Source organism: Aythya ferina, assembly GCF_964211825.1.
Source record: "Aythya ferina genome assembly, chromosome: 5".
Lineage (NCBI taxonomy): Eukaryota > Metazoa > Chordata > Aves > Anseriformes > Anatidae > Aythya > Aythya ferina.
This window is the reverse complement of record NC_140301.1, coordinates 59,839,157-59,865,125: the sequence shown is the minus strand read 5'-3', so window position 1 is coordinate 59,865,125 and position 25,969 is coordinate 59,839,157. Positions and strand designations below refer to the sequence as shown.

At 38.6% G+C, this 25,969-nt stretch overlaps 1 protein-coding gene across 4 annotated transcripts; it reads right to left on the bottom strand.

The window, feature by feature from the left end:
* Positions 1-130: 130 nt before the first annotated feature.
* CCDC175 (coiled-coil domain containing 175) lies at positions 131-24,380 on the bottom strand. 4 transcript variants are annotated; one of them, XM_084520900.1, is made up of 19 exons: positions 24,047-24,380; positions 23,109-23,220; positions 21,322-21,457; positions 20,242-20,470; positions 19,248-19,370; positions 17,724-17,833; positions 16,550-16,631; positions 15,447-15,583; positions 15,204-15,314; positions 12,786-12,857; positions 11,651-11,786; positions 11,079-11,210; positions 6,669-6,807; positions 6,300-6,379; positions 4,799-4,951; positions 3,541-3,643; positions 3,396-3,439; positions 2,612-2,774; positions 131-1,560 (listed from the first exon to the last, which is right to left on the bottom strand). In XM_084520900.1, the coding sequence occupies exons 2-19, from the start codon at positions 23,113-23,115 to the stop codon at positions 1,544-1,546; spliced, it is 1,974 nt and encodes a 657-aa protein (XP_084377026.1). In that variant the 5' UTR covers positions 23,116-23,220; positions 24,047-24,380; the 3' UTR covers positions 131-1,543. The 4 variants fall into 4 exon arrangements, with proteins under 4 accessions (XP_084377026.1, XP_084377025.1, XP_084377028.1 ...); XM_084520899.1 differs by having other exon boundaries at positions 131-2,774; XM_084520902.1 differs by lacking the exons at positions 20,242-20,470; positions 23,109-23,220; positions 24,047-24,380 and adding an exon at positions 22,562-22,666 and having other exon boundaries at positions 131-2,774.
* Positions 24,381-25,969: the final 1,589 nt, after the last annotated feature.

Below are 25,969 nucleotides of genomic sequence, written 5' to 3'. Positions count from 1 at the left end.
CACTTGGTTTTCTCATCATGCATTCTAGCTTCTGTCTTCCATGAGGGGAAAGAGACTTTCAGATAGCTGAAGGTAAGCACTGGAATTGTGCTCAAGGTGTCTTTTTTTTTTATGATGGAAGCATCTCCTCATTTCTTCACTGTACTTTATTCTGACTTCTAGGAGAAAGAAAACAAAATGCACTGTGAAGTTCTCCATAGTTTATGTTCCGTGTACTGGTTTAGGTATGGAGACCTCCTCTGGAAATGATTAAACAGTAGCATTTCTCCCACTAAAGCCCTTTTCTTATATCCTGGCTATAAATTCCTATCTAGAATCAGGTTAAAGATTTTCTTTTCCTAGTAGTTTACACCTGTTGTCAGCAAAGCACTTGCTGCAGGTCAGGCTGTGAGCCAGGGTAACTACAAATGGATGGAGCCTTCTCCCCTTCTCCACGTCTTTTACAAGACATCTTCCCCTTATGAGAATGCTTCATGCCTGTTAATCTGTTTATTGTCTGTGTGTGTTGTATGGGAATACACCCAAAGCACATTCACAGTATATTAATCACAAACTACTTTGTGCTGTAGTGGGCCCAGAAGGGGCAGAGCAGCACTGAAGGACTGAACGTTGAAGGAAGAGTTCTAGGGAGATTTTTCTTAACAACAAATTGTTGGCAGCAGTAGCAGAAATACTGCATCTTTCCATACTTTACTGTGGCAGGAATGCGTTTTCTAGTCAATTACCTGCTGGCTCAGTGGAAAGGGACAGAGCCTGCTGAGAGCTCAGGGGTTCTGTGGGTGCTATCAGGGCTTCCTCAAGGTGGTGCACTGCTCTATTCAAGAACCTTTCTCCATAGGTTTAATTTCTTACATCTGATACACATTTCCTGATAACCTGTCAACTGGCAATGCACAGAGCAAAGTTTGCTGCTTCTAAAAATAGCATGCAAACAAACCACATCTTGTATGCAGAAGTAAGGGATTACTTAGGGATTAAGGAAATAACTGATCTCCTTAAGGAAATCAAATTCTGTCTATGCTGCTACATAGAAAATGCGGTTTGCAGCCATATAAACATAGAGGAGAGAACTAAAACTATGTTCTTAAAGTCCATGTGTTAAGATACCGGGTACATAACTGACAGATTCATAGATGTGTTTTTCTTTAAAATGTCCTAAAGACAGTTTTGTGTCTAGTTTTACATGGTTCCCACATCAGTACACACGCAGAAAGCGTGTGAGCAGCCAGTGCAGCAATAGGCAGGAAAAGCTTTCTGCAGAGGTGCAGGCCTGAGGACTGTATGCTTCTATGTGCGTTTCCACATACAGACTACATATGTTAGCTTTAAAAGTTGGGCCATATATTTTTAAAAAGAAAAGTAATGATGACTCCGAGGTAACATTAGCTGTACTAATGAGTACATCTTTTGATCGGGCTAGAGAATCATGTACTAATTTTAAAGCCTGGAGAATCAGGGACTTATTAAAAGCAGAGTTTATAGGAAGCCTGTGAACCACGCGTGGCATTACCAAACACTGACCTTCCTTCTGGCCGTGGGGGTTTTAGCCTTCAGCAAAACCTGGAATGTAAAATGCAAATTAAAAGCTTTTATTTTTAATCCTCTTCTCTCACTATAATTAAAAAAAATATATAATGGCAGACAAGGAGTTCAACAGATGCAGCTAAATAAATACTTGCCGTTTTGAATGATTGAGCAACGTTTCTGTAGGCTCCTTACGAAGAAACCTGCCCTGCACGTTTCACCCACAAAATAATACTGACATTAGCCTTCAGATGAACCGGGGGACTCCTACTATATGTTCACCATCCTCCCCCGCCTCTGCCTGGCTTCCTTCCAGGGAGATTCCCTTCCTCTATAAATTCCCCCCTTCCTGGCTTCCTGTCATATAACCCAGACCCAATTACTTCAAAGCATCCTGAGTGCTGCAGCCCTTCCGATTTACAATATTTGGTACCAAGGCAATGTCATACAGTGACAAACCTGCAACTCACTACAAACGAGGCCTCAATGAACCAACAAGGAGAGCAGAAATCTACAGGATTCAAGTTAAAATGAGGACCTGAAGCAAGCAATTTGGCGGGTATGCGTCTAGGGCCCCGGTGTAATAACACCACCGCACACCTCTGCTATACTGCAGTATAGAATGGCATGCATTTAAATGGAAACAGCAGTACAAATTGCCCACAGGTAAAATTCTAGACAACACAAACATTAATTAACCATGTATTCCTACAGTGGTAACCACACAACAACAAGCTGCAGCAGTTCGAGTTTGTTAGTTTTATTTATCCTTTGTGGAAAAGCAAACATGTAATTCTGGAAAGATCAGTGATGCTCAGACAATTTTACAGCCCCCTCACTGTGGTTATCACAAGCCTTTAGAAAGAGGAAATTAAAGTTAATATCCAGGCTGTGTGATAAAGCATGGCTAGTTCTTCTAACAAAAAAAAATGCACTGTTCCACTAAATCTGAATCTACAGCAGACTGAGCTGATTTAACACAGCTGTACTACTTGTATTTAGTCACAGGCTACTAAGAATTAACATATTTAACAGAACTCCTCTGGGACTGAAAACAAATTAGGGGAAAAAGTTTGGTGTATCTTACAGTGATCGTCCATTCTAGATTTTTTTTCAAACAGAGAATCCAGTCCTTCCAGGTTATTTTGTAGCCTGCTATTAATATCACCAATCTTCTCCTCTCGATGTTGAATTTTTGTTGCTAGGGCTGTCACTGCATTCAGAATTTCCTGCTCGTTCTCCAGAAATTCCTGTAATGACATGGGATAAAACTCCTTTTTTCTCAAAGTGAAAAAACAACAACAGAAACAACAAACAAAAGCACAAACCACAGCATGCTGAGAAAGTTATGTTATCTTCTTTTCTCACAGCTTGACTAGCCACCAGACCACCATTTTCAAAGGAAATTTTTCAATAATGATCCAATCCTGAAGGAAAGGAGGAAGGAAAGAAGGAAGGAAAGGAGGAAGGAAAGGAGGGAGGAAAGGAGGAAAATTTGCCTTTCTAATGGAAGAACTTGTGGAAAACCTTCTTACATGATAGTTTGGTTTAATTCCTGTTGGAAATTTTCAATTGCCAAATTTCAAGGCCATTTCCAATTGGAAAAACATTACAAGGTTGTTGATCAGCAGGTAGAAGCAAGAATGCTAGCAGATACAGGGAGACTGCACAGTTTAAGAAAGGATCAAAAAGACAAGCAAAAAGGAACAGTATCAGGAAAAATATATATATAGTGTTAGAAACCATGGGTTTAATACTTTTCCCCCTATGAGTTCAAAAATTGCAGTGCCCTATTTGCAACATGAAATCATTTTTACATCACAAGTGAAACATATTTATGCAAAATAGCATGATAGAAAATTCAAATTCACCTTTTGAATAAAGCTGTCCTCTGACCATGCCTTCAGAAGAAGATCTACAACAGAGTCAACAGTTAAACTACGGTAAGACAAAAAGACTTAAAGATACTATTTAAAAATATTACTTTTTGTTTTGACATAGTTATTAACGCATTACCATGAAGCACTGCTAGGTCATTCAGAATTTTGGCTGTTGCTGACTTGTGGTTTTCTGCTTCAGAATTCATTGCAAAAATATCTTCTTTCATCTGCAGATTGCACTGTAAAAAAATAATTACAACTGAGTACTTGCCACAGTTTCCAACTTTTCTAAATAACTTCCAATCAGTTTCACTGATTCTAAAGAGGCCAGCAAGAATAAACTGATGTTTAACTTACAGAAATACGAAGGCTAACATATTCCTCTGGACATGCTTTCTTTCAACAATAGCATCCATTTCATCTTGTTGATTAAATTTTAACAGTTGTCAAAATCACTACAAGCCAACTATGTCTATGCTACCAAATGAAACAGGCTATGATGCTGAAAACAGACAGAACAGCACAGGTCACATCCAAACTGGGACTCTTTCTTCCTTTCTTCCCCAAAATCAGGTGGACTCATTCACATTGGATCAATACTGGCACTCAGCTTGTGCTGTCCCAGGTTTGGCTGAAATGTGTTAGCCCAGACACAATAAACAGCACTTCCTGGTGCGATACAGGCATCAGAAAAACCTTCTCAGCTTCTGTTAGCGAACGGAACATAAGGAGAGGGAGATTTGTAGCATAACCAGGGGGTCTGAGTGAAGCCTTTTAGTCCAGGAGGATATAATCAGAGCCACAGAGTCGCCGGTACCCAACATCTGCAGCGCTAGCATGCACAGATTCACTACTGGCAGCAGTAGAGCTCTCTGCTCGCAGGCACCAAACAGTGCAGAGAGGTTACATCAGCTCAGAAATTCAGTCCATGTGGCTGTGCAAATGCGGGTTCAAATCTGGATGGCAGCCTGAAAACAGCTGGCAATAAGAGCACTTTTACAATCCTTCCTGTATTTTACGGGGAAGGAGACTCTTCTACACTGATAGCCCAGGGTCTGAAAGGTATACAGAAATCTTCCAAAAGCATGTATTCCAAACAAAACAGGCCTATTCTACATCTCACTTTCATCTCATGTGGCAGGAAGGCTTTTTCCTACAATCCCTGACTGAAGGCAGCAGATATGTGATATTGATTACGCCTTAGGCGGATGCCTTGCACTTGGATATTCCTCTTTGTTTCCCTCCCAAGTAAACACAGATCTACGCATTCCTTTACAAGACAAAGTTTGCCCTGTGGTTTTTGTGTTTCATCATCTTCTGTGGATAGTTCTCTGTGAAATTGAGCAAAGAACTTCATATTGGGAATGAACACTGTTAAGCTTCAATATACTCACTGATTTGAATCTGCAGTTCTCCGTGTTCACAATGTCAAGTTTTCTATTGATCTCATAGATGTCTCTTTCCAGCAACTTCATACTCTCTGTGTGATTCTTCAGCTGACTAACTGCAGCATCACGCGTGATCCGCAGCTTATTTCTTAGCTCCAGCTGCAAATAACAAAATCTTCACTGCTACCTGACCTTTATACAGGATTTTTGTACTTAAAGTGAAAAGAGTTTCTACTGCATGGCACCTTTCATTTAAGATTTTCAGAGTAACATCTGAGACAGGAATCTGTACTCTCTTACCAATGAGGAGGAAGAGACACAGAGAGGGCAAGCGACAGCTCATGGTCCACAAGAAAGGAACCAGCTCTGACACGAAGTGACCTTCCTGCTGTAAGGCCACCCAATGACAGAAGCATCACATTACTGTCACTGGATGTTCAGGTGTACACAAGTGTTGTTGTGCTTCACTATTCTAATATGGTTGGAGAAAGAGGTCTCCCTTCTCTGAATAGAGACAGTATCTGTGGTCACGTAGCTTCTGTGGAACAGTCATCAGAGAGATTTACCCATTACCAGGCCACTTGGGCATGGATCCTACAATCCCGAGCAACTTCAAAACAGAGCCCTTTATGTGGTTTATCAAGTTTCTCTCGTGCCCTTCAGTAACTAAAAACATTTAAATTCTCTCCATTAACACCAGAAGATGCAACTACATTCCTTTTCCACCTGAAAGTGGCATTCTGTCAGAGAAACAGGAAGCAGAAACAATCTGACTGTTACCTAGGATGTACAGCCCACCTGAAGCAAGTTCTGGCCAGGCTGCCTGATGCCCACAACCCTAGACAAATGGCCCTGCTACACATTGAGACTGGTTGTGCATGTGCTGTAAAAATGGCCAGTAAGAGCTCTGCAGGTCTGATGTGCACTGTGGTACTGTGCTCAGACTCATCAGCTGTACAGCTCTGAAGGTGGCTGACAGGCAGATTCACTGTGCAAGCTTTGTGGGGACACTGTCTGGGGACAGTAGAGCCACCATGCCTCAGACATTTTGAGCTGTATGCAACTATCCCCACAACAACAGAAGTTTCTCTCTCCTTACACTGGTGCTGCTTGAATGCCTGAAGGCAGAAATGAGGAAAGGTAAAGAGGCAACGATACAGGAAGATTTTTCAAATATGAGTTACTGAAGTGGTGGAAAGTCCTGCCCCAGCAGTGAGCAAGCATCTGAATAGAAGCAAGTTCACAAACCTGGTCTCAGCTCAACAGCTTCCTTTTGGCCTGTTCATGTGCCTAGGGAATGCAAACTCAAGCTTAAGGCCAGCATGATACAAATTCTGGGCCACAGCATTTGTATGCTGAGGTCTGAGGCATCCACCAGATAGGAACAGAGCAAGACAAAGGAAGGCACAGCCCCAGCCTGTCTTCCCATTTCCATGGGTGCCTGTTGGGATTAAAAAACTGCTGGTGGAAATTTTACAGAATTAGTAGTTAAGTTTTAAGCTGTTACCATGTCCTCCTTGAGCTTCCTAGTAGTCTTGATTGACTGCTGAATGGCTCTTTTGATTCTTACCTCTTCGTCTTTCTTTTCTACAAAGCAGGGAAAGGGTTTTTAAGACAGAATAATGACTGAACATTAAAGTCAAACTCTTATAAAGAAAACTAGGTTCTATCAGCGAGTGAGTTGTTTGACTGGTCTGGCATTTCAAAATACTTCATATTTATGTTATAGCCATGTCTATGGATTCTAGTTGTTGCCAGGAGCTCGGTTTGTATTTGTTTCATAGTTCACTTGAGCTACAGGCAGACAAAGGGGTATGACATGCTGTTTTCAGAAAAGAGAAAACCCAGCCATGTAGAGGAGCTACTTAACACTTACCTAAAAACGATTTATTCAGTTCTTCATATTTTGTATACTTCTCTTCTTTTTCTTTCTGGGTTTCTTCCAAGGTTAGCCTGCTTACGTTTAATTCTTGTTCTTTTTTAAGCAGATTTTCAGTTGCAGTTTTGATGTCATTCTTTAATGAAAGTAAATATTAATCAATAATCTTTCTAAGCAGCATTTAATGCATAAATAATTCAATGTAACCAAGGGGGAAAAAAAAACCACAGAGAAAGGAATACTGGAAGTGATCCCAAGAGGTCATCTTAGTCCATCTCTCTGCTCTCCAGCAGAATCAATTAGACCTAAGTACCTATGACAGATGTTTGACTTGTCCTTAAAAAGCCCTAGTGGTAGAGATATCGAGTCTCAGACAATTGATTCCAGGATTTTGCAATTTGTGCTGTCAGTGTTTTCTTAGGCCCTAATTTTTTCTTCAGTTAAATCTGCTCTGTTGCCTGCTATTTGTCCCAACAAGTGGACAAGAAGTTTGTCATCTTGCTATCAATTTTTATTTAGTTGGCAGCTACCGTCTTATCTTAGATTTACTTATTTTAAATGGAAAAACTGCACACTTTTTCAACTTTTTTTTTTTCTTTTTTCCCCTGATCATCTTTGTTGAACTCCCCTTGGATCTCCAAGTAATCTACATCTTCTTTTAAATTAGGTGATCAATACCAGATGATGTGTTCCACAAGTGTCCTAACAAAACTGGCTGGAGCTGCAAATTTTCGTTATATGCCATGCCAGTCTATATGCCACTTTGTAGAGACCAGTTTGATATTTCTCTTTTTCATTACTACACATCTGTGCTGACTTACGTTCAACTTGTCAGCCTTAGTCCTATTTATCACTGCTAGGCTTGAAGACCTTCCCAGTGATGAATTTGTACAGAACTATTTCCACCTAAACATACAAATGCACATTTTTTTATCATAACTTTTTCTCTTTGCCTTCTTTTTGTTCCCCTACATTACTTCCTTGATTTGCTAAAATAATTCTGAATTCTAGTTCTGTCCTGCAGAGGGTGCTCCCACTCTTATCGAGTCTGTCCTCTGCAGATGCGATAAGCATTCTCTCAGCCCTATCACCTGAATCATTAAGGAAAATAGAGATTAATTCCAGTCTGAGAGAAAACTCCCTCAAACTAACTGAGACCATTATTCTGTTTGGTCAGTAACTGATGGGTAACTATTATCTAGGATGATTTTTCCAACCGCTTTTGTACCCAGCATTCCTCAGCCCTGAGAAGTGACAACTGAGGGGACGTGCAATGAAAGGTGTGTAAAATCACGTCTTTGCTGGAGAAGATGAGAAGACAGCAGCTATTCACTGCTTCTCACAACATAAAACTGCAAGATGATGATAAACGTTTAAGACGGCAGGTTTAAAACTGAAGTTTTTTTTTTTTATTTTTAAACAAATTATATGTTGTTGTGGAGGATAAATGTATACGTGAGCTAAAATTATCAATCAGTGACAGAAGAATATTACCCTGAAGATCGAGCATAGCATAAAATCCCATCAAAAGCTATTAAATGCAGATACCATCTCCATCTGAAGAAGTTCCTGACACTTCATTTGTCAGAGAGATACTACAGAAAAAGAGCTGTTCTATATTTGAATGTTCTTACTTTTTCATCACTTTTCCATTACTTTTCCTTACTTTTCCAAGCAGCACTATTGTTCACTGCAGAAGACAGACTTCTTGTAGGATCAACTTTGTGTGTTACCCAGCACGGCTATTCTGGGAACTGAAGATAATTTGAGCTTCACCTGTTCTTGATGTGCAGTTAAATCATGAATAGCACTGAAATGGCTTCAGCAACTTAACTACCTGAAAGTGAATTTTGTCAGACTTGGGTGATCTGAACACATCTGAGTTCTCTCGGTACACTTGCTAACTGGTTCCTTCCCTATCCTAGCCTGTGGTATTACCTTTCTGATACTAGCATTATTTACATTAAATGGCATTGGTTATACTAGGCAATTGATTCTGCTAACCCATAAATGAAGCAAAACAAATGCAACTTTTTTTTTTTTTTCCTTTTACTGCCAATATGGAGTGCTTTCATGTTATTTCACACGTGCTTTCCTGGCAGCATTTAATTCTGCAGCTTAACATATCTCATGTTGCTTCGTGCACAACCATAAGCCTATTTTTTTAATCATATTAATATTTGCTAAAGATAAATGTAATGATGATGCTCCTGAATCTGAGGCATCTGTATATGGGCATCTCTTGGCATAGTGGAATCTCATCTTGGTTAGGGCAAAAGGAATGCAAGTCAGGAGTTGAGTTACTTTTCAGTAGAAAAATACATCTATTCTCTTTTGCTGCAATAGGTATAAACAAGGAAAGGGAGAACAGAAACATCCTATACAGACAGAAGGACTTGAAGAACGATGTTCAGAGAAAGACAAGATGATACACGAGAAATAAAGCCATACTAGAAATTAAATTGGGCCCAGGATGTGAAATAACATCAGGACACTGAACTTTTTTATTAACACGACATTCATGTCAAATGCTGCACTACATGTTTTTGGTCCCTGTGAGACTCTGAAGTCAGGAAAATCATATCCAGTTGTGTGATCAAAGAGTAGAAATATCAGAAAAATCTCAAAGTATAGATGTTTGGATATACTCATAAGTTTTGGTGGTGTTTTGTTGTTGTTGTTGTTTTTTTTAATGGACTGTAGCAGAAGAATGGATAAAAAGAATGCAAAAAAAAAAAAAAAAAAAAGAAAAGAAAGTACGGAGGAGAACAGATGAAATGGAAATGGCACCCTTAGAGTATTAAGAAGGCAGAGAAAGAAAGGTGATCTAAGCCTCATTTCTACAGAGTACTTTGACACCATGCATCACCATGATGCTCCTGACAGAGCAGAATAAATCAGCATAGGATCTGTCATTACTCTTATAATGGAAAATATTCCCTTTACACAGACTGCCTCCATGAGACAACAGTCAAGCAATCATTTTACAAGTGCAAGAAAATGCTGAAAGCATTTAAAAAGGAATTTATTCCCCAAAAGGAAAATATGGAAGAAAACAAAGCAGCTACAATTGCTTCATCAAAATGGTAGGAAATGAAAGCATAGCAGGGAAAAAAAAAAAAAAAAGTTAAAAAAAGGAGAAAATGGTAGAGCATATCATTGAATGAAAATAATAGTTACAATTATTCCAAACCTGCCTTATCCAGGTCAGGAAGGAAGGGCAACCCTCTGTTAATGTTTTCCTCAACACTGTATTAGATGTAGGAAAAACTCTTTTAGTATGGATTATATTAAAGAAAAGACAGAATGGGAGTCAATGTATTTAGCAATGACTTTGTATATTCTGAATAGTTCAACTGCCAGAAAGAGTGGGAGAATGAATCCGGCACAACTATTTACATATCAGTGACAATCTCAGGCCTGTTTTTTAGGAAAGCTTCAGTAACAACATGGCCTGAACTGTCTTGGATGATGTGGAATCATAACCTCTCCACCAGATAAACAACGAAAATCCCCAAGGCCTTCTCTAAATATACCTTTGTCACGTAAGATATATAAATGCTTCCTACATTCCTGGCATCCGGTTTATCCTATTTCAAATCACACTGTTGACCAGGAGTCAGACAGTTTCCCTGGGGACAGAGCATATGCTGCATAGCAAAGATCGGAGAAGCACTTGAAATTTCTGAAAGCTCTGCATAGTTCATGTTCAGCATTTCCATGCCCTACTTTCTTGGGAAAGAAAGCTCATCAGTGTTTTAAAGAAGACCAACAGTAAGTAGCCTTGGGTTATGTATCGCACACCACCAATCACTCCAAGAGATTTACAACAACAATAATTCAGAGTAGAATTTGAACAAATGTCTAAAACCAAGCTGTTGTATTTCCATGAATGTTAGCCTGTTTACCCAAAAATGACAGAAAAAATTCTACATTAACAACTTACACATTGGGTAGCTCACAATCAAGCTAAACTGGATGCATCTCATGACTGAATTGATCCTGCACATGTATTTATTTTAAAATGGGAGGCAACCCTTCTCAGAAGAATATTCACTGCATGGCATTCTATTGAGATTGGTGCCCATATTGTACATGAATATATACATATGGGTGTATGCTGCTTCTAGGGTCTCAGTAATCTGAGGGTCTCATAGTAAGTGCTTTTGAGCATTAAATAAACAATCAAAAACTTCCTAACAACAACAAACAAAGAAAAATAAAGAAATTTCTTGAAACAGTTACTGATAGATGGATCACATTGGAGCATAGCTATTGGAGCTACACTCCAGTGTGGTACAACAAACACTGACAATTCATCCACCAGAAATCTTTCCAGGTTACCTAAAAAAAAATAAAAAATAAAATAAAAAAAAAAATGCAAAACTAGAAACTAGCAAAGCTTACCTCCAGACATTTCATTTTGTTAATGAAATCTTCATTATAACTCCTGTAATCATTTTCCCTCTTATTTGCTTCTTCAGTCAGTGCTTTAATTCGGTTTTCAGACTGAAGAATTTTTTTCTCAAGGTCTTCAGTCTTGTAATGGAAAACAAAACAAAGGTGAGTAATTTCTGAAATACATAGTGTCTACCTGGACCGCTAGGAAATAAGCAATCAGAACAAGAAAAGAGTAGTCTGCATTTAAAGCACAATATCTGCTGAGATAAATAATTGCTTTTTAATTGTTATTAATTGGAGTTAAGGTCAGATCACAGAATGGTTGGGGTTGGAAGGGACCTCTGGTGGTCATTTAGTCCAACCTCCCTGCTCATGCAGGGCCACCTGAAGCCAGTTGCCTAGCACTATGTCCAGACCTGTCTTTAGATATCAAAGATCATTAGACCTGATATCATGTTTAATAGCTTACAATGAACTTTAGAGGCTACTTACTTCAGTACCAGTTTACTCCGAATGTACAGCATGAACTTACTATAACACTGAACGTCATGGGTTATAATATTTGCTGTTTAACATACCTTCAGAAGTAGTTCAGCATGCCTTTTTCTAAGAGCCTCTATCCTTTCACTCGCTTCTCTGCTTATGTTCTCCTCCTCTGAGAAAAAGAGTTTTCTCTGCTTTTTTAAGTACAGTACCTTCCACTGAAGCATTACTCTAGTGACAGATACATAAGCAAAAATAAGTTGAAACTGGGTGAAAAACACTGAAGGCAGACATAGCATTATCAGAGGTATAGCAAGCCTCATTTAAGATATTGGAAAACTCAAACATATCTACTGTAACTTCAGGACTATGATCAAAGTCGTTCAGCAAGAAATCTGGTATACTGACAGAATCTAGGAGAGATGCATAAAAAGACTGAACACAGCAACAACCAAAAAAAAAAACACCTCTGAATTTCTATTTAAAATTGCCTGTACTGAACACACAGGAGGAATCCTAAAGTGACTACTCTCATTTAAGTGCTTCTGTAAGGTACTTAAAATTAACTTATGTAAGTCTGGACCATATAATTTGGCTAATTTTGCTTAGAAAGTTGCAAGGCTGGAAGGGACATGATTTCATATTCATAAATCCCTAGGGTTTGTAAACTATGAAAAGGATAAAATGACAACACTGATGTAGAAACAACTACAAAAATGCAAACTAGATGTCAAGAAAAAAAGATTCTTGGCTATCAAAAGAGAAAGATTTTAGAGTAACATTTTAATGAGAGTAAAGGAAAAAGCAAAGACAGGTTTTTGGATTGAGCGTGATTGTTTTTTGGAGACAAAAGTATGGTGTAATATTCAATTTAGTTACCAATGAATATTAATTACACTTAAAATTAATTAAAATAAACAACAGACAGTTTTACATTTTTTAGAAATGTCCATATGCTGGCAACTCTCAAATAGCTTATGAAATTAAGTAGAACATTTAATGATATAATGATTAAGAGCCATATATATGCAAAGTTCAGTGGTTCTCACCACTTGACAGTAGAGTGATACTATTCAAATGAAACCATGGATATATTCGAGGAGATGTGCTTTTATTGCCATTATATCACTGGATATTTACAGAGTGAGGCCTTCGGTTTATATCACTGATATAAGAGCAGTAACAAGATGTAGTAATTCATTAATGTGCCCAATTACTAGTTAGTTGTACCTCATCTTATTTTCTGTCTTCAAATCTTGCTCTAGAGATGCCAGTTCCTTTGCATACATCTCCTTTGACATTCTGGGAAGAAAAAAAAAAAAAAAAAAAAAAGGAAACTTTCAGAAATAATAGTGAACATTTGCAGAGCACTTTATCTCAAATTTTTAGTGGAGTTTTTCAAAATTTCCTTCCCACCAACCAACCTCCAACACCTACAAGTTGGAGATAGTACCTGTAGGTCGTATCTCAAAAATACATACATACTAACGTTCAACCATAGCTGTGTGTTACATATTATTTCTTTGGTTAGAAACATCAACTTAAAATTAAGAGTGTCCTGATAGGAACCAAGGCAAATCCAGGAGACTTTTTCCAAGTCAGAAACAATAAACAAATCCAAAAGCACAAGAGCAGATGTTTCAGAAATGAACAATTATTCTAATGTATTAGTAGTAAATAGTAAAAATGAGTATGTTCAGAAGTAGAACTTCCAGCCAGATGCACAGATCAATTTATTTTAAATTCTTAGTATGCATTTTTTAGTGTATTATGTGTGGTAAAAATTAAAATGCATGAATTTAATATGTATTCAACACATTCCAAGAGAGTTTAATACAACAAAAAAGGTCAGCAGTGTGAAAACAGTGATTTCCACTCCTTCAAGACACAAATGTGGTGGGAAGCACCTGCTCCAAACACTAGAAGCATTTACAAAGAGGTGCTATAGAGGTTTCTTCCAAAGGTCTTATTGTTCCAAATGCAAAACTTACAAGTATCAAACCAGCACTCCAAGATATTTTAACAGTAGTGAGATGTGCCCCAAATAATTTTTTGGTGGTCCTGTAAAATTGACTGGGAGGTCTGTGTGTCATATGTTGAAATTAAATTATTTGGGACTTGATATATTGAGATGCTGTTTCTCATGAGGCCAGTGAAGAGTCAAATAACAAGGCTACTATGTACAAACATAACATAAAAATCTAAAGAAGTATGACAGGGACTGGGAAAAGGGGATTTTTCAACTAGTTTTTCTAAGAGGTCAGAGCTGTGGTACATTTTGCATAGTTTGATGCACTTCAGTTTAAAAGTCTGAATTTAAGAGTTGATTGACTCTGGGAGACAACTCTTAAAACCCTTTCCTTTCCATCATTAGTGTAGATATCCAATTAGTGTCAAGATACTATGTGATGATTATTCACCTCATTATATTTTAAATTTAGTTTTATATGCTGTAGATTTCATTGCACTTCACTACAAGTTCTCGTCCTCTTCAGCAGTGTATGGCTACCTCATGGTCTTATTTGCATTCCACATTTACATGGCAACAATATCTCCTTTGCCAGGAAAAATGAAGACACTGCTCCTATCAAAATAGAAACGTACTTCTTTTCCTGCAAAGCAGAATGAATGTATTGTATGTTTTCGTGTTCAGTATGAAAAGGGAGGTGAGCAATTCTTTTCTCACATTTCATCTATAATTATATTCAGAAGTAGGACAACTCCATATTAACAAAAACATTCCTCAGGAGGATTTAGAGAGAGAACAGAAAGACCCTAGGAGCACAGCCCCTCTAGTGCCACACTATGAAATGCTGCACAGAACCAGGACAACTGGTGGCACTCAAAATACAGAGTGTATGCAAACATTTGGCACTGCTATGTTTGGGGGACATTAATTGGCCAAACTTTTTCCCTTTATCTTGCAAAGGATGACTCTCCAGCAGAGAGAAAAAGAAAAGCTCTCCCCTTTGCCAGGATTACCCTTCTTACATGAGAGAATTTGATTATTAGAGTACAGCGTTCAGCCTTCCTGTTCTGATTCTCTAGCAAATAGGCAAACTGGATCCAGTGCAGGATGTCTGGGGTCAGTACACATGGGCATGCCCTCATCTATGGCAGCAAAGTCCAAAATCTCTTCTACCAGCTACAAGCTAAGAGAGAGTGCTTTGGCCGTGCTCCTCCCAGCCATATGCTACTGCATAGGGCACAGGAAATCTGTTCTGCTCTGACCACACACCCAAAGATTTATTTTTTAGGGCACTTGTGCATGGTGCAAATCTGTGCTTATTTAGATTTTTCTGAGTAAAAGCAGATTTTCTCAGATACAACCATCAAATGGTAGTGGCTTGGACCAAGACCTGGTACCACCATATGGAGTTTGCAGTCGCAACCACTGTTTGTGAAGTTTCACATACTGCACTGTATCCGTCGTTATTTGTATATGCCTCACCTGGCGATAAGAAACCACAGACTGACTTGGAATAACTGGCAGCTGTATGAAGTTTCACACCAGCCTGCTTGTATAGTTCATAAAGCCATTTAGCTTCCCTACTGAATGTTACATTTCAGAATCTCTCACACCAGCTTTGCTCCTGAGTAAATGGCACTGAAATCATTTACTATTGTCAATATTGAGAGATTACATACAGCAGGCTGTCTTCAAGACTTTTGATTTCCATCTCTAGGTTCTTCTTTTCCACCACAAGATTTGCCAGAAATTCAAGCTTTTCATTCAACAAAGTGCATAATCGCTTCAATCTACCAGAAGAAAACAAAAAAATGTTAGATTCTTCATCAGAAACATGATCTCACAATGTAGCAAGAAAAGCATTAGTCATAAAATGACAAACTTAAAATATCTGTATCCAAAAGCTGACAGTTGAAACCTACTTTGCCTCCATCTCGCCCCTTTTTCTAGCCCAGTGTTTTTCTTCTTTCAGTGCTTGTTCAAACTTTTGGCGCGCAGCTTTATTTTCTGATTTAAGTTTTTTATTCAGGCATTCAGCATTCTGTAGATACTCCTTAGCCTAGAAATAAGGACATGAGTATCATAGAATATCATAGAAATGCAATATTAAAGTGGAGGGAAGTCATGGGTCAGGGCTGAAGGAGAATGGGCAGGAAGACAAGAGAGAAAGGAGGTAGGAAACAGGTGACTGGGGTCCTGGCTTGTGGTAGCGGGAGTGCAGTAAAGTACAGGAGAGGTGTGTATGGGATGGGGAGAATGTGGCTCCCAGCTAGCACTGCCTAGTGCCAGCAGGGCAGAGATTTTAATGGACTGACACCTTTTCTGACATGTGCATATCTGGAGGAGAGTTCATGAACGTAACTTGGAAACCATCCCCAGAAAGGTGTGTGTAGTCTGCATAACAATAGTCCTAGGCAGCTGCCCTTCCTTCCCTCACAGGTCTGGCAGATGGGGTACCACCACTAGTGGCTTTTTCCACACAGGCAATATAAATTAATAACAATGCAAGGAATCATAGAGTAAATCAGCAAAAATCACTATGAGAACTCCACATGCAACTTTCCAGACCAGGATACCATCCTCATCCTTGTAAGCAAATCTCACCGCCACTCTCCTACATACATCTACCTGCCCATTCTTATTGCGTGTATACTCCCTCCAAAATCAACATCCTAATCTCACAACCCTCAGTATTTCACTGCATTGCAGCTCACAAGACCACACCTTCAAGTTCACCCCACTTCTTAGTGCCCCTTAAGTATCTCAATACCTGCCCATGGTCTCAGTTGAAGAGCAGATCTCACCACTACCTCCAGCACTAGCCCCAGAGTCTGGAACAGAAGGCTACTGCATGTCCTGCAAATGTTTGTGCCTCTTCTACCTGCTTGCACCCATCAAACACAGAGGTATGGCCAAATAAAAGCACTTAAAGCATTTCAAGACACACTTTGCACAGGCCTGTTGTTGAAAGCTTTCTCGGGACCTAGCCTAGTAAGAACTCTGAGCCAGAATAAAGATCTCTTACCTTTTCAAGTTCCTTATCAAAATCTTCTTTTTCTTGTGCAATTTTTGATTGTAAAAGCAGTAATTCAGAATCAAGTTGATTTCTATTAAACAAAGTCAATATGGGCATATTTAGGGGGGTATTAACACAAGATTATTAAAAACTGTGCATTCTTATTCTCAGGCCCCTTGTGTGAATGTAAGTTACATCAACGTCTGCATGCTTTTGAGCTCTATTCCATTCAGATATCCTTATTCATTACTTCCCTCTAATATATCTGATGAGAACAAAACCTGGAAAGAAGTTAAGGACATAACAGAACTACTAGGCTCTCTATTGCTAGATCTTAAAAGACAAGACAAGGAAGGCTTGTGGGCAATATTTTGTATACACAAACTGATAGAAAAAGTACTCAAAGAGCAAGCAGGCAGGCCTTCTTTATTTACCAATAAATCCTACCAGCAACAATCTACAGGTTAAAAAGGGGAAGTTTGAGCATGAATTTAGAATTCTGATGTACATTGTGCAAGTATGTTTTAGTGGATGCAGTCAGTACAAGTGATACTCATTTCCTTTGCCTACTATACAAACTGGGAGCCATTCAAGAAGCACGAGTCTACCTGAAGTGCTTCAAGAAAGGAATCTGATACAGAGAAAGAGAGGAGAAGCAGCTATGGAGCTAGCCTGGATAATGCTCAATTGAGGATCTCCACACTGAGCTCCACGTGTGTAGTAAACAAGCCCATAGAACGACATTCAGGTTAATTTGCTTATTCACATCATTTGCTACACTTTGCACCTCAGGGAACATACAGAAAAAAATAGCCTCTGTGCCATAACAAATAAGTATTCTGGCTGACAGGAAGATGATAGCATGTGCAGAGAGCAACAGCTGACACAGCCACCACATACACTGTGTAACTGAGCATAGCTCTAGTGCAAAAGGCACTGTTAGTGAATATTTGTTCTCTGATAGCTAATTCAGATTAACCCCAGCTATCTTCTGAGTCTTTATGGCATTCCAACTGACGCTAATAGAAATATATTTATCAAGAGACACCTTGGATTTGTTAGCTATTTTACAGTATAAATAATTCAGATGCTTTATAGAGCATGGCTAGTGCAAAGCTTTCCAGTGAAAACACTGATGCAGGTAGAGCAGAAAGATCAAATCAAATCATCTAATAACTCTTACTTCTTTTCCAAGACTTCCAGCATGTCTCTCTTTTTAAATTCAATTTTTTCTTCCAAATGCTCACTCTCTTTTTTCAGATTTGCTATGAGATTTTTCTCGTTATATATAGCCTATGAAGAAAAAAAAAAAAAAAAGGAAAAAGCAAGGAAAAGCAGACTACGCCAAAATAAAATAATTTTTCAAAACAGCAGATAATGAATCCCTTTACTACCACTGGTCTTTTTTAATGACGGTATTTCATAACATCTGAATGAGATTCTCCTCTACTATTTTCTAGCTAGTCTGAAATTTCATAGCCAAAATTTCTACTGCCTGCAAAGCAAGAAGGCTGAAGAAACAGTGGTTAAGGCTGCATTTATTGCATTTAGTCACTTAGAGGGGTTAAAAATAAATAAATCAATGCAGGTTGGTAAGATAAGAAGCTTCCAAAAATAAGCCTGCGAAATCTGTCTTTTAAGGGCACCTCAATGCACAGTTCTGTTATTTTCACTAATGTGATAGGCAGAAACGACTGTTACTGGAAAGGCAGCAATGCTTCTAACAGACGTTGGCAAAGCTAGGGCAGAAAATTATGCTTTAGTCTCAGTTTGGATCACCTTATCACACACGTCTAAGTTTTGTCGTACGGCTGCTATCAGTAGTGCTCATGTAACTCAGCAGATGTTAAACTGAACGCACACAGTTTGAGCTAACACTGTAAGAAATCATAAAAGGAAAGATAAGGACACTGATCTTTCCTTACATTTCTCTCGTAAGTTATCCCACTGGAAAGGGAAAAGCAGTTCCAAAGTAGGCAGGGTTGATCTGGAAGCCAATATTAAACGGAAGACAAAGAAAGCTTAGTTGTTTTTAGCACTATAAGCTTTCACTGTCCACATCTTGAGCCTCCTTAAAGTTATCATGTCCACCACTGTGGACTGCCTTGCTCTAGTCAGTGCATTCATATAAAGTTTTGTGCAACCATCACCATGAGCTCCTTGCTCATTCCAATTTCTTCAACACCTTCCAAGGCAAACCCTTTCACAATGGTTGAGAAAAGTCTTTTCTAAATTTCTTCCCCTTATGTCAGCCTTGAACTACTAATTACCTTTTTTTCACATTTGTGCCTACCAAATATCTTGACTGTCATTTTTCTTTTTCAGCTAGCTCCAAATAGCTGACTTGAGGGCCAAGTAATCCTCTCACTGAACCCTGCCCCTCTCCCTCCCTCCTTTTTTTTTTTTTTTTTTTTTTTAAAGTTCCCTGTAAGTCTGTCCTGATGAATAAATTGACCAGCACAGAGAGTAGCAAGCTATTTCATTAAATTGGTAAAAAACGTTCTATATGGATCTTCTATTTTAACAGAGACTTACAAATGAGTAATTAGTCAATAATGCCAGTCAATTAGATACCGTATAAGCTTGTTTTTCTTCTTAAAAGGTAGTTGGTATTTCACTGTAAATTCCCCTCACTTTGACTAGTTATGAAATTAAATTTTGATCTTTGCACTAACAATGAACCAAAACTATTTTGCATTTAACTTACTGTTGAATTCAGACTTATCAAGTGTTGTAGGTCCATTAATTTTATATTCAATTTTTCAAATTCATCCTTTTTTGCTGAAGTTTTTGCCTCCTGAATATCAAGCATGTTTTTCATTTCTCTGTTCTACATTAAAAATAATACGATTAATTCACCGTGAGCAATTAACTATGCATTGTTTAAAATTTAATACTAAAGCATCTGGAGCCTTCCAAAATTAACCAAGCACTAAATTTACAGCGGAAGAAAAATATATGTAAAAAAAAAAAAGAAAACACAGCTATGTACCTAATGAGTAAATTCTTTAAGAAAAAGAAACAATAATTAATAAAAGATGCAAATTAGGATCTGTTCTCTCAAAAGTTATCGTGATTTTATTTCAGTGTAGGAAACAGATTATACCATCCTAGGAACACAGCTACAGTTCTGTTCTGCAGAAAAATGTTTTCTACTTGGAAGTTTTCTTTTAATCTATTCATCTATTTTTATGTTAGCATTCAGAAACGATACCAAATATATGCAACCGAAAGTAGGGCAGGATAAAATAAATAAATAAACAGTGAAAACTTATCACAGAGTTTGCTGGTAAATATAGGTACCTTTATTTTAAGAAGTGTGTCTGGAGGGGTGAAACTCCGGCATATGATTATTTATCCTACACCCAGTAAAAACAACCAGTACAGACACGACATCCTGAGATGCGCTACTAGGAAACAAATTCCATATACCATTTGATTTTGATGTGCACATTTGTGTGTCTACATATACACCACACACACACGAATACACAAGCACATGTATGCAGAAGTCAAAAGAGTCAGTTTGTGCATGTGCACACCCAATGACAAGAGTCATTTTTGTGTTTGGCTGCTATGGAGATCTAAGTGAGCTCCGTATGAGAAAGCTAAACCCAACACTCAGCACAATTTCAAAGAGCATTTCATTTTTGGCACTATATAACCATCTGTAAAATTGAAATACATTTCAAAACCTTTACCTTTTCATCACATTCTTCATTCTCTTTCTCAAGTTTACTTATTTTTTCAGCTATTTTTTCTTTTAATTCCTCTAATGCTGCCTTTGCCCTGATTATTTCTCTTTCTGTCTCCCTTGTTTTATTGTAAGTCTCAATTAACAGAACATTTGTGTTAATTTTTGTTGCCATCCTTTCATTCAGCAAGTCTACTCTTCTTTTATGCTGTGTCTGCAAGTATTCTTGTTCCTCACTGGAAAAATAAAATAAAATAAAAATGCATATAATACTTCCTACTATTCATTCAGTTATTTGTTTCAAATGTTTGTTGAGTTCAATACTTTCCTATCCATATGTTGGTAACTCAGTTCAAGCTGTAGCCCTATCTATATAAAGGGCTGGCACCCACTGGCACCATCTAAGACTTTTAATTATAATGGAGCAGCTTTCATTAATTTATTGTGATGCAGTTATGCAGTTTTACTTTTTCCAATGTGATTATTTTCCATGAGTTTTATTAAAAATGGAAGGGCTGTTTTCAGGCACCAAACAAATGAAGAAGACTTCCCCTAAGAAAATGCATTGTGATTTATTTTTGAACAGCTCTATAGCAGCATGCCAGAAGGTGACAGTAACATAAAATCTGGCAGGGAGAAAACAACTATCTCCCAAGTCTCTGTATCCTCTTCAGATAAGTCTTGAAGAGGAAGAGGGATCTCTACCACAGTTACTGATTCAGAGTCCCTTCCACATTATTTTTTTTTTCAAACCTGCCAATTACAGTCTTCATACTTGTTCCTTAACATAAATTGCTGAAAGAGAAAACTCTCCCTGCCAGTGTGAGAAGCAAAGCTGCAGCCAGTTTTCTCTGAGCAAGCTTATCAGGGCCACAGGGGGCAGGCAGCAGCAAGCAGGCTCTGCTGTTCAAGAAACAAGATCTTAAAAATCAGGCTTGCTTTGCTGCTACAGCGAAGAGTTGCCTAGAAACATTTGCGGCTAGCTGCAGGGGTGAGGGACAAGCACTACTCACCATGTTTTGATAACATTTCAATTCGCCTTAATCATCTTGCCAGTATGGTTTTCCTTGTGCAAATAAATACATACCACAGTGCAGCATTCTGTCTTTCACAAAGGGTTTGCTTCTCATCCAGCAATTCAATTTCATAAGCAATGCTCTTCAATGCAGACTGCAGCTGATTTATCTGAGCAGCACTAGATTCGCGTGCTGCATTAACAAGAGCTACAAAATAAACAGCAAACACACAGAAGCCTCTTAGATATAAAAAAAAAAGCATATCAGGGGTAACGCATAAAGGGATTGATTCATAATCTTTAGCTCACTACTATAGATACTGTCACCTGGCAAGGGATAGCTGTGATTCTAAGACACTCACTCAATAATATCCCCTAAATCACACACTTTATTTCAGCAGTTTAGTCTTATCACATTTTCCCTAAGTCATCTGCATCTATCAACAAGAAAAAGTCTGCTGTGTTCTCAGAGAACAATTGCTCTTTTTCATATTATATGTCTACAAAATTCCCTAGACGTACAGTGAGCTGATAAAAATTACTTCACTGAAAAAAACAACTATCTCCTGCACAACCAGCCTTAGCAGCCAGGGAGAAGGAACAGGAACACCTTGCTCAATATTCAGCAGCATTTCTCCTCAAAGAGCCACTGCTTTGTGAAACTGAAGAGCCTGCATGAAGAGGTGCTGTGGATAAAGCTCTTCTGTGCATGGGCGTTGTACTACAGCATCCTTTCAGCTTCGGAGATAACAGCCACATTAGTGTACATCCACCCACGCAAAAAACACTCGGTGCAGAATGGCAGCAGCTAGTCCAAACAACCGACTGCATAGCAACCAATGCTATAGGCAGAGAGAGGTGAGGGAGGAAACTTGCTGTAAGAAACTAACCAACAAACACAGAATACAGATGGAAAAAAAATAAAATACCAAAGCTCTGGCTGCTGTTTCACAATGAATCTAAAGCTGATATAACTCCATAGTATGCCAAAAGAAGTCCTGTTCCCCCTGTCTCATTGCCATCCCTCCTCCTGAGCCCCCACACCTATACCCATGCAGCCTCATGGCTATCCAGATACACAAACTCAACTCCCTTGCTCCTCCCCAAAAGATGAAATCTCAATATTCATCTAGATCAGATACTTGACCATTGTCCTTTGGGACTACAGTGCAGTTAGAAGGGAGGTAGCAAAGCATGCCTTGGCATATTCATCTCAAAAATGAAACCACATCTGAAGAAAAAACAAAACAACAAAACAAACAAACAAACAAAACAGATAAATAAAGCTCAATATTTATTTTCTTCTAGACACCTGCTATTGTTTTAGCATCCCTTCATAGCCAGTGGAGAGAATGAGGCACTTCTAGTTCATGATTCTTCTGACTTCTTTTAAACATCTATTCTAGGATGAGATGACTCATGCCTCCAAGTGCCTCTTTCTCTTCACCATATGAGCCAGTTGATTAGCATTTGGCCAGATGAAACCCACCCAAAAGTAATGTCATATCATTGTTAACCCTACAGGAGGGAACTCGCAGCACAGAGCACTCAAGTGCTCTATCACAAGTACCAGAGACAGGCTGTAGCACAGCTGGGATCAGAACTGAATGCTGCCGTTCCCCAGTCACTCCTCCAGTGCTCATGCACAGTCTTCAGTGGAGATGTTTCTCATTTACACTGTTTTGTAAGAGAATAACCCCTTATGGTGTCACACATTAACAAACACCCACCTTTTTTCATTAAGAAGTTACCAAAAGCAATTTAGCGGTAAGATTCATTTTAAAGAATACTTCAAATGTGTTTAAATGTACAGAAAATTCAATTCTCTCCTTTTTCACAGCTGGTTAGGGCAGTACTACCTGTCATCTCTGCAGTGATCTCTCTTGGAAAATTCTGCAATCTGAAGCGAAGATTGCTGTTTTTTATAGTCTCTTCTTCTAGGCATTCAATGGTGTGCCTTCGAATTTCTTCCTAACAATTAACAAACCCATAAATGAGAACTGATACAACAGCAGATGAAAAAGCACTTCTTCCTTACAAAACCATTTTTTTCATATTTGTTTTTAAGCTATTTGATATTGAATATTTTCCACACCTAGACACTTTATTTCCCTTCCTCATACTTGCTCTTTCCTCCTTTCTTCCACACTTCAAAATAACAACTAACTTCTTTTACAGAAAAAAAGAATCACCAGAAAGTCATCTGCTGGTTCATAGTTGCTGCTATGAGAAGGGCCACTTAGGGTGAAGGTGGAGCAAGAGAAAACCTGAAGACTGCACTAATGGTGGGAGGAGCCCTCAAACAACTGAAAAAAGAAAACACAAAGTTGTGTGACTGAGAGTTGTAGGTGGATTGATAAAGCCCCCCAGTGTCTGGGAAAATAAATCAGCTCTTAAATGGATGCTGCCAAGGGCACCAGATCTTATGCATAAAACTAAACCTGTCTTTCTTCTTCATTTTTACTAGCAGTTAAAATCACCAGCTAAGACACTGCAGGAAGAAAAGATGCTATTGAATTTTGCTGTCTGCAGAGCAAATTCTATATGCATGCATATAAATTACTAGCCCTTCCTTGAGAAGATGAAATATTTAGAGATATATAATAAATGTGTAGAAGGTTTTTAATTTCATATGAATTACATCCTCAATTAGCTGAAGCAGTGAGAAAGAAAACAGCTTTATGATTTCAGCATGTTATGTAAAACACTCATAAGACTCATGCAGAGCTGGTCTGAAATAGATGATTTAGAGGTCTACTGAAGGAGAAAGGAGAGTTTTTACAAGATTTACACCTACCTAGACAAACATGTTATGGAGATACTTGTTAAAAAACCTGCTTGAAGCTATTCTGGCTTTAATGACCTCTGAGGTCTTACAGCAAAAGTTAGTTACCCATGAACAGCCACCCTTAGCTGATAATTGCTGTAAGGTCTCTTCCTACCATACACAATGCAGTTGTCTCAAAGAAAGGCTAGCTGTTCCAGAACAATCCCTTTGGACCTGGTTGGCGGGCAAACCACCTCCTTGCTGGACCCTGTACCATCTGCTGAACTCACTGAGATCACTGGGTGTATCCTCCCAGTATCCCCAAGAGAGAAGCATTCAATTTCTCCCTTGCACAGACAGCATTAAGGCCCTTATGATGAAAAAGGCTCCATACAAGCTTCCTTCAGGTGATTTTTGTGATGCTACTATGAAGCTAGTGTTGGCCTAGAGCTTCCATCTCTTGAGCAAAAGCAACCTATGAAGGCAGGACAGAGCTTGGAACCAACTTCTACCCCAAGTCCTAATTTACTCTGCTGAGTATGACCCTTCCTCTTTTGACTTCAACACAAGTCTGGGTAGGCCTCAAATTTCACTAGCCCCTAGTGAGAAAGGCATCTACTGTTCCCACATTGAAATGCCAGTAGGTGAGCTGAGGCTTGGACCAGTTGTGTGACCTGCTCCACTCAGGTTGGTTTGTTCAATTACAGTCACACTTCTGCAGGCAGCAAAGTGTGTGTGGGCACCCATCAACTTCACCCCCCCAACTTCACCCCAAACCGCCCCGTCTCTTGTGAGGTAGAATATAACTTACATAAAAAAATACTCATAAAATTACAGCCCTAAAAGACTGATCTGATGGTTACAAGCGATTTATCTGCCATACATCTAAAATTAAGCATGATGTTTTCTTACCAATTTCTTAATAGCAGTAATAGTATCTTCAAGATGCTGCACAATTTCCCCACTGAATGTATAGTCTTCATTTTTCACGTGTTTTTCTAAATTGAAAATACAGTAAAATAAAAATGTATGGGTTTTAAGGTTCAAGCATTGCTTTATTGTGCTGTGAAAATAATTCTGATGTGAAGGATTTTTGATTTAAAAGTATTTGCTGAATCACTTTTGTCCTGTTCTTAACTTGCCAGTGTTTTTCACACTTCTCCTCGTGCACAGAAAAGGCAAATGCACAAGTGGCATATGAGGTCCATGGGACTTGATAAAATTTTCAGTCATAAAATGGTTCCAAGTTAAATTCTGCAGAAATAATCTTTTAAAACAGTAATTGAGGGAAGTTTGCAGGGGCTATTAAACTACAGTAAAAGTTGTGGATCAAAATAATTTCCTGTTAAGTAGGGTGTAGTTTATCTTTAGGATTTTTCCAAGTAGCCATGGCTTCATTATGTCTCTTTCCAACCAAAAATACTAATCTGGATTCATCAAGGTCTGAAGTGAGATTTACATTACTACAGAAGCTACTCTTTTTATCGTTAAATTTAATTTAGTTTGAGCTAGAATAACAATTGCCCAGAGAGGCTGTTCTTCCCTGGAGATATTCAAAAGCCATCTGGACACAATCACAGGTAATGTGCACTACGGGACGCTGCTTAAGCAGGGAGGTAGGACCAGATATCTCCATAGGTTCCTTCAAACATCAACCATTCTGTGATTTGAATTCATCCTAAAGATAGTTGTACCTGTTACAGTGGCATAACATTTTTTTATACCCTCATTTTTTAAAAGAGACTAAATCCACATAGGGGCAGGAGAGTGCAGAGAGAATAAATACTTAATCTAAGCATAAGTGAATTTGGAGTGAAGACAAGGCAGTCACCCTGCTGAGAAGAGAGCTCAGTTTTTAGTTTGACTTACTGACTTGTTGTATGCTGGCAACTGTCTTATTTCACTAGGCTCTTTATCCTGAATTAGTGTAAACGAAGCCCATGTGCAGCCACT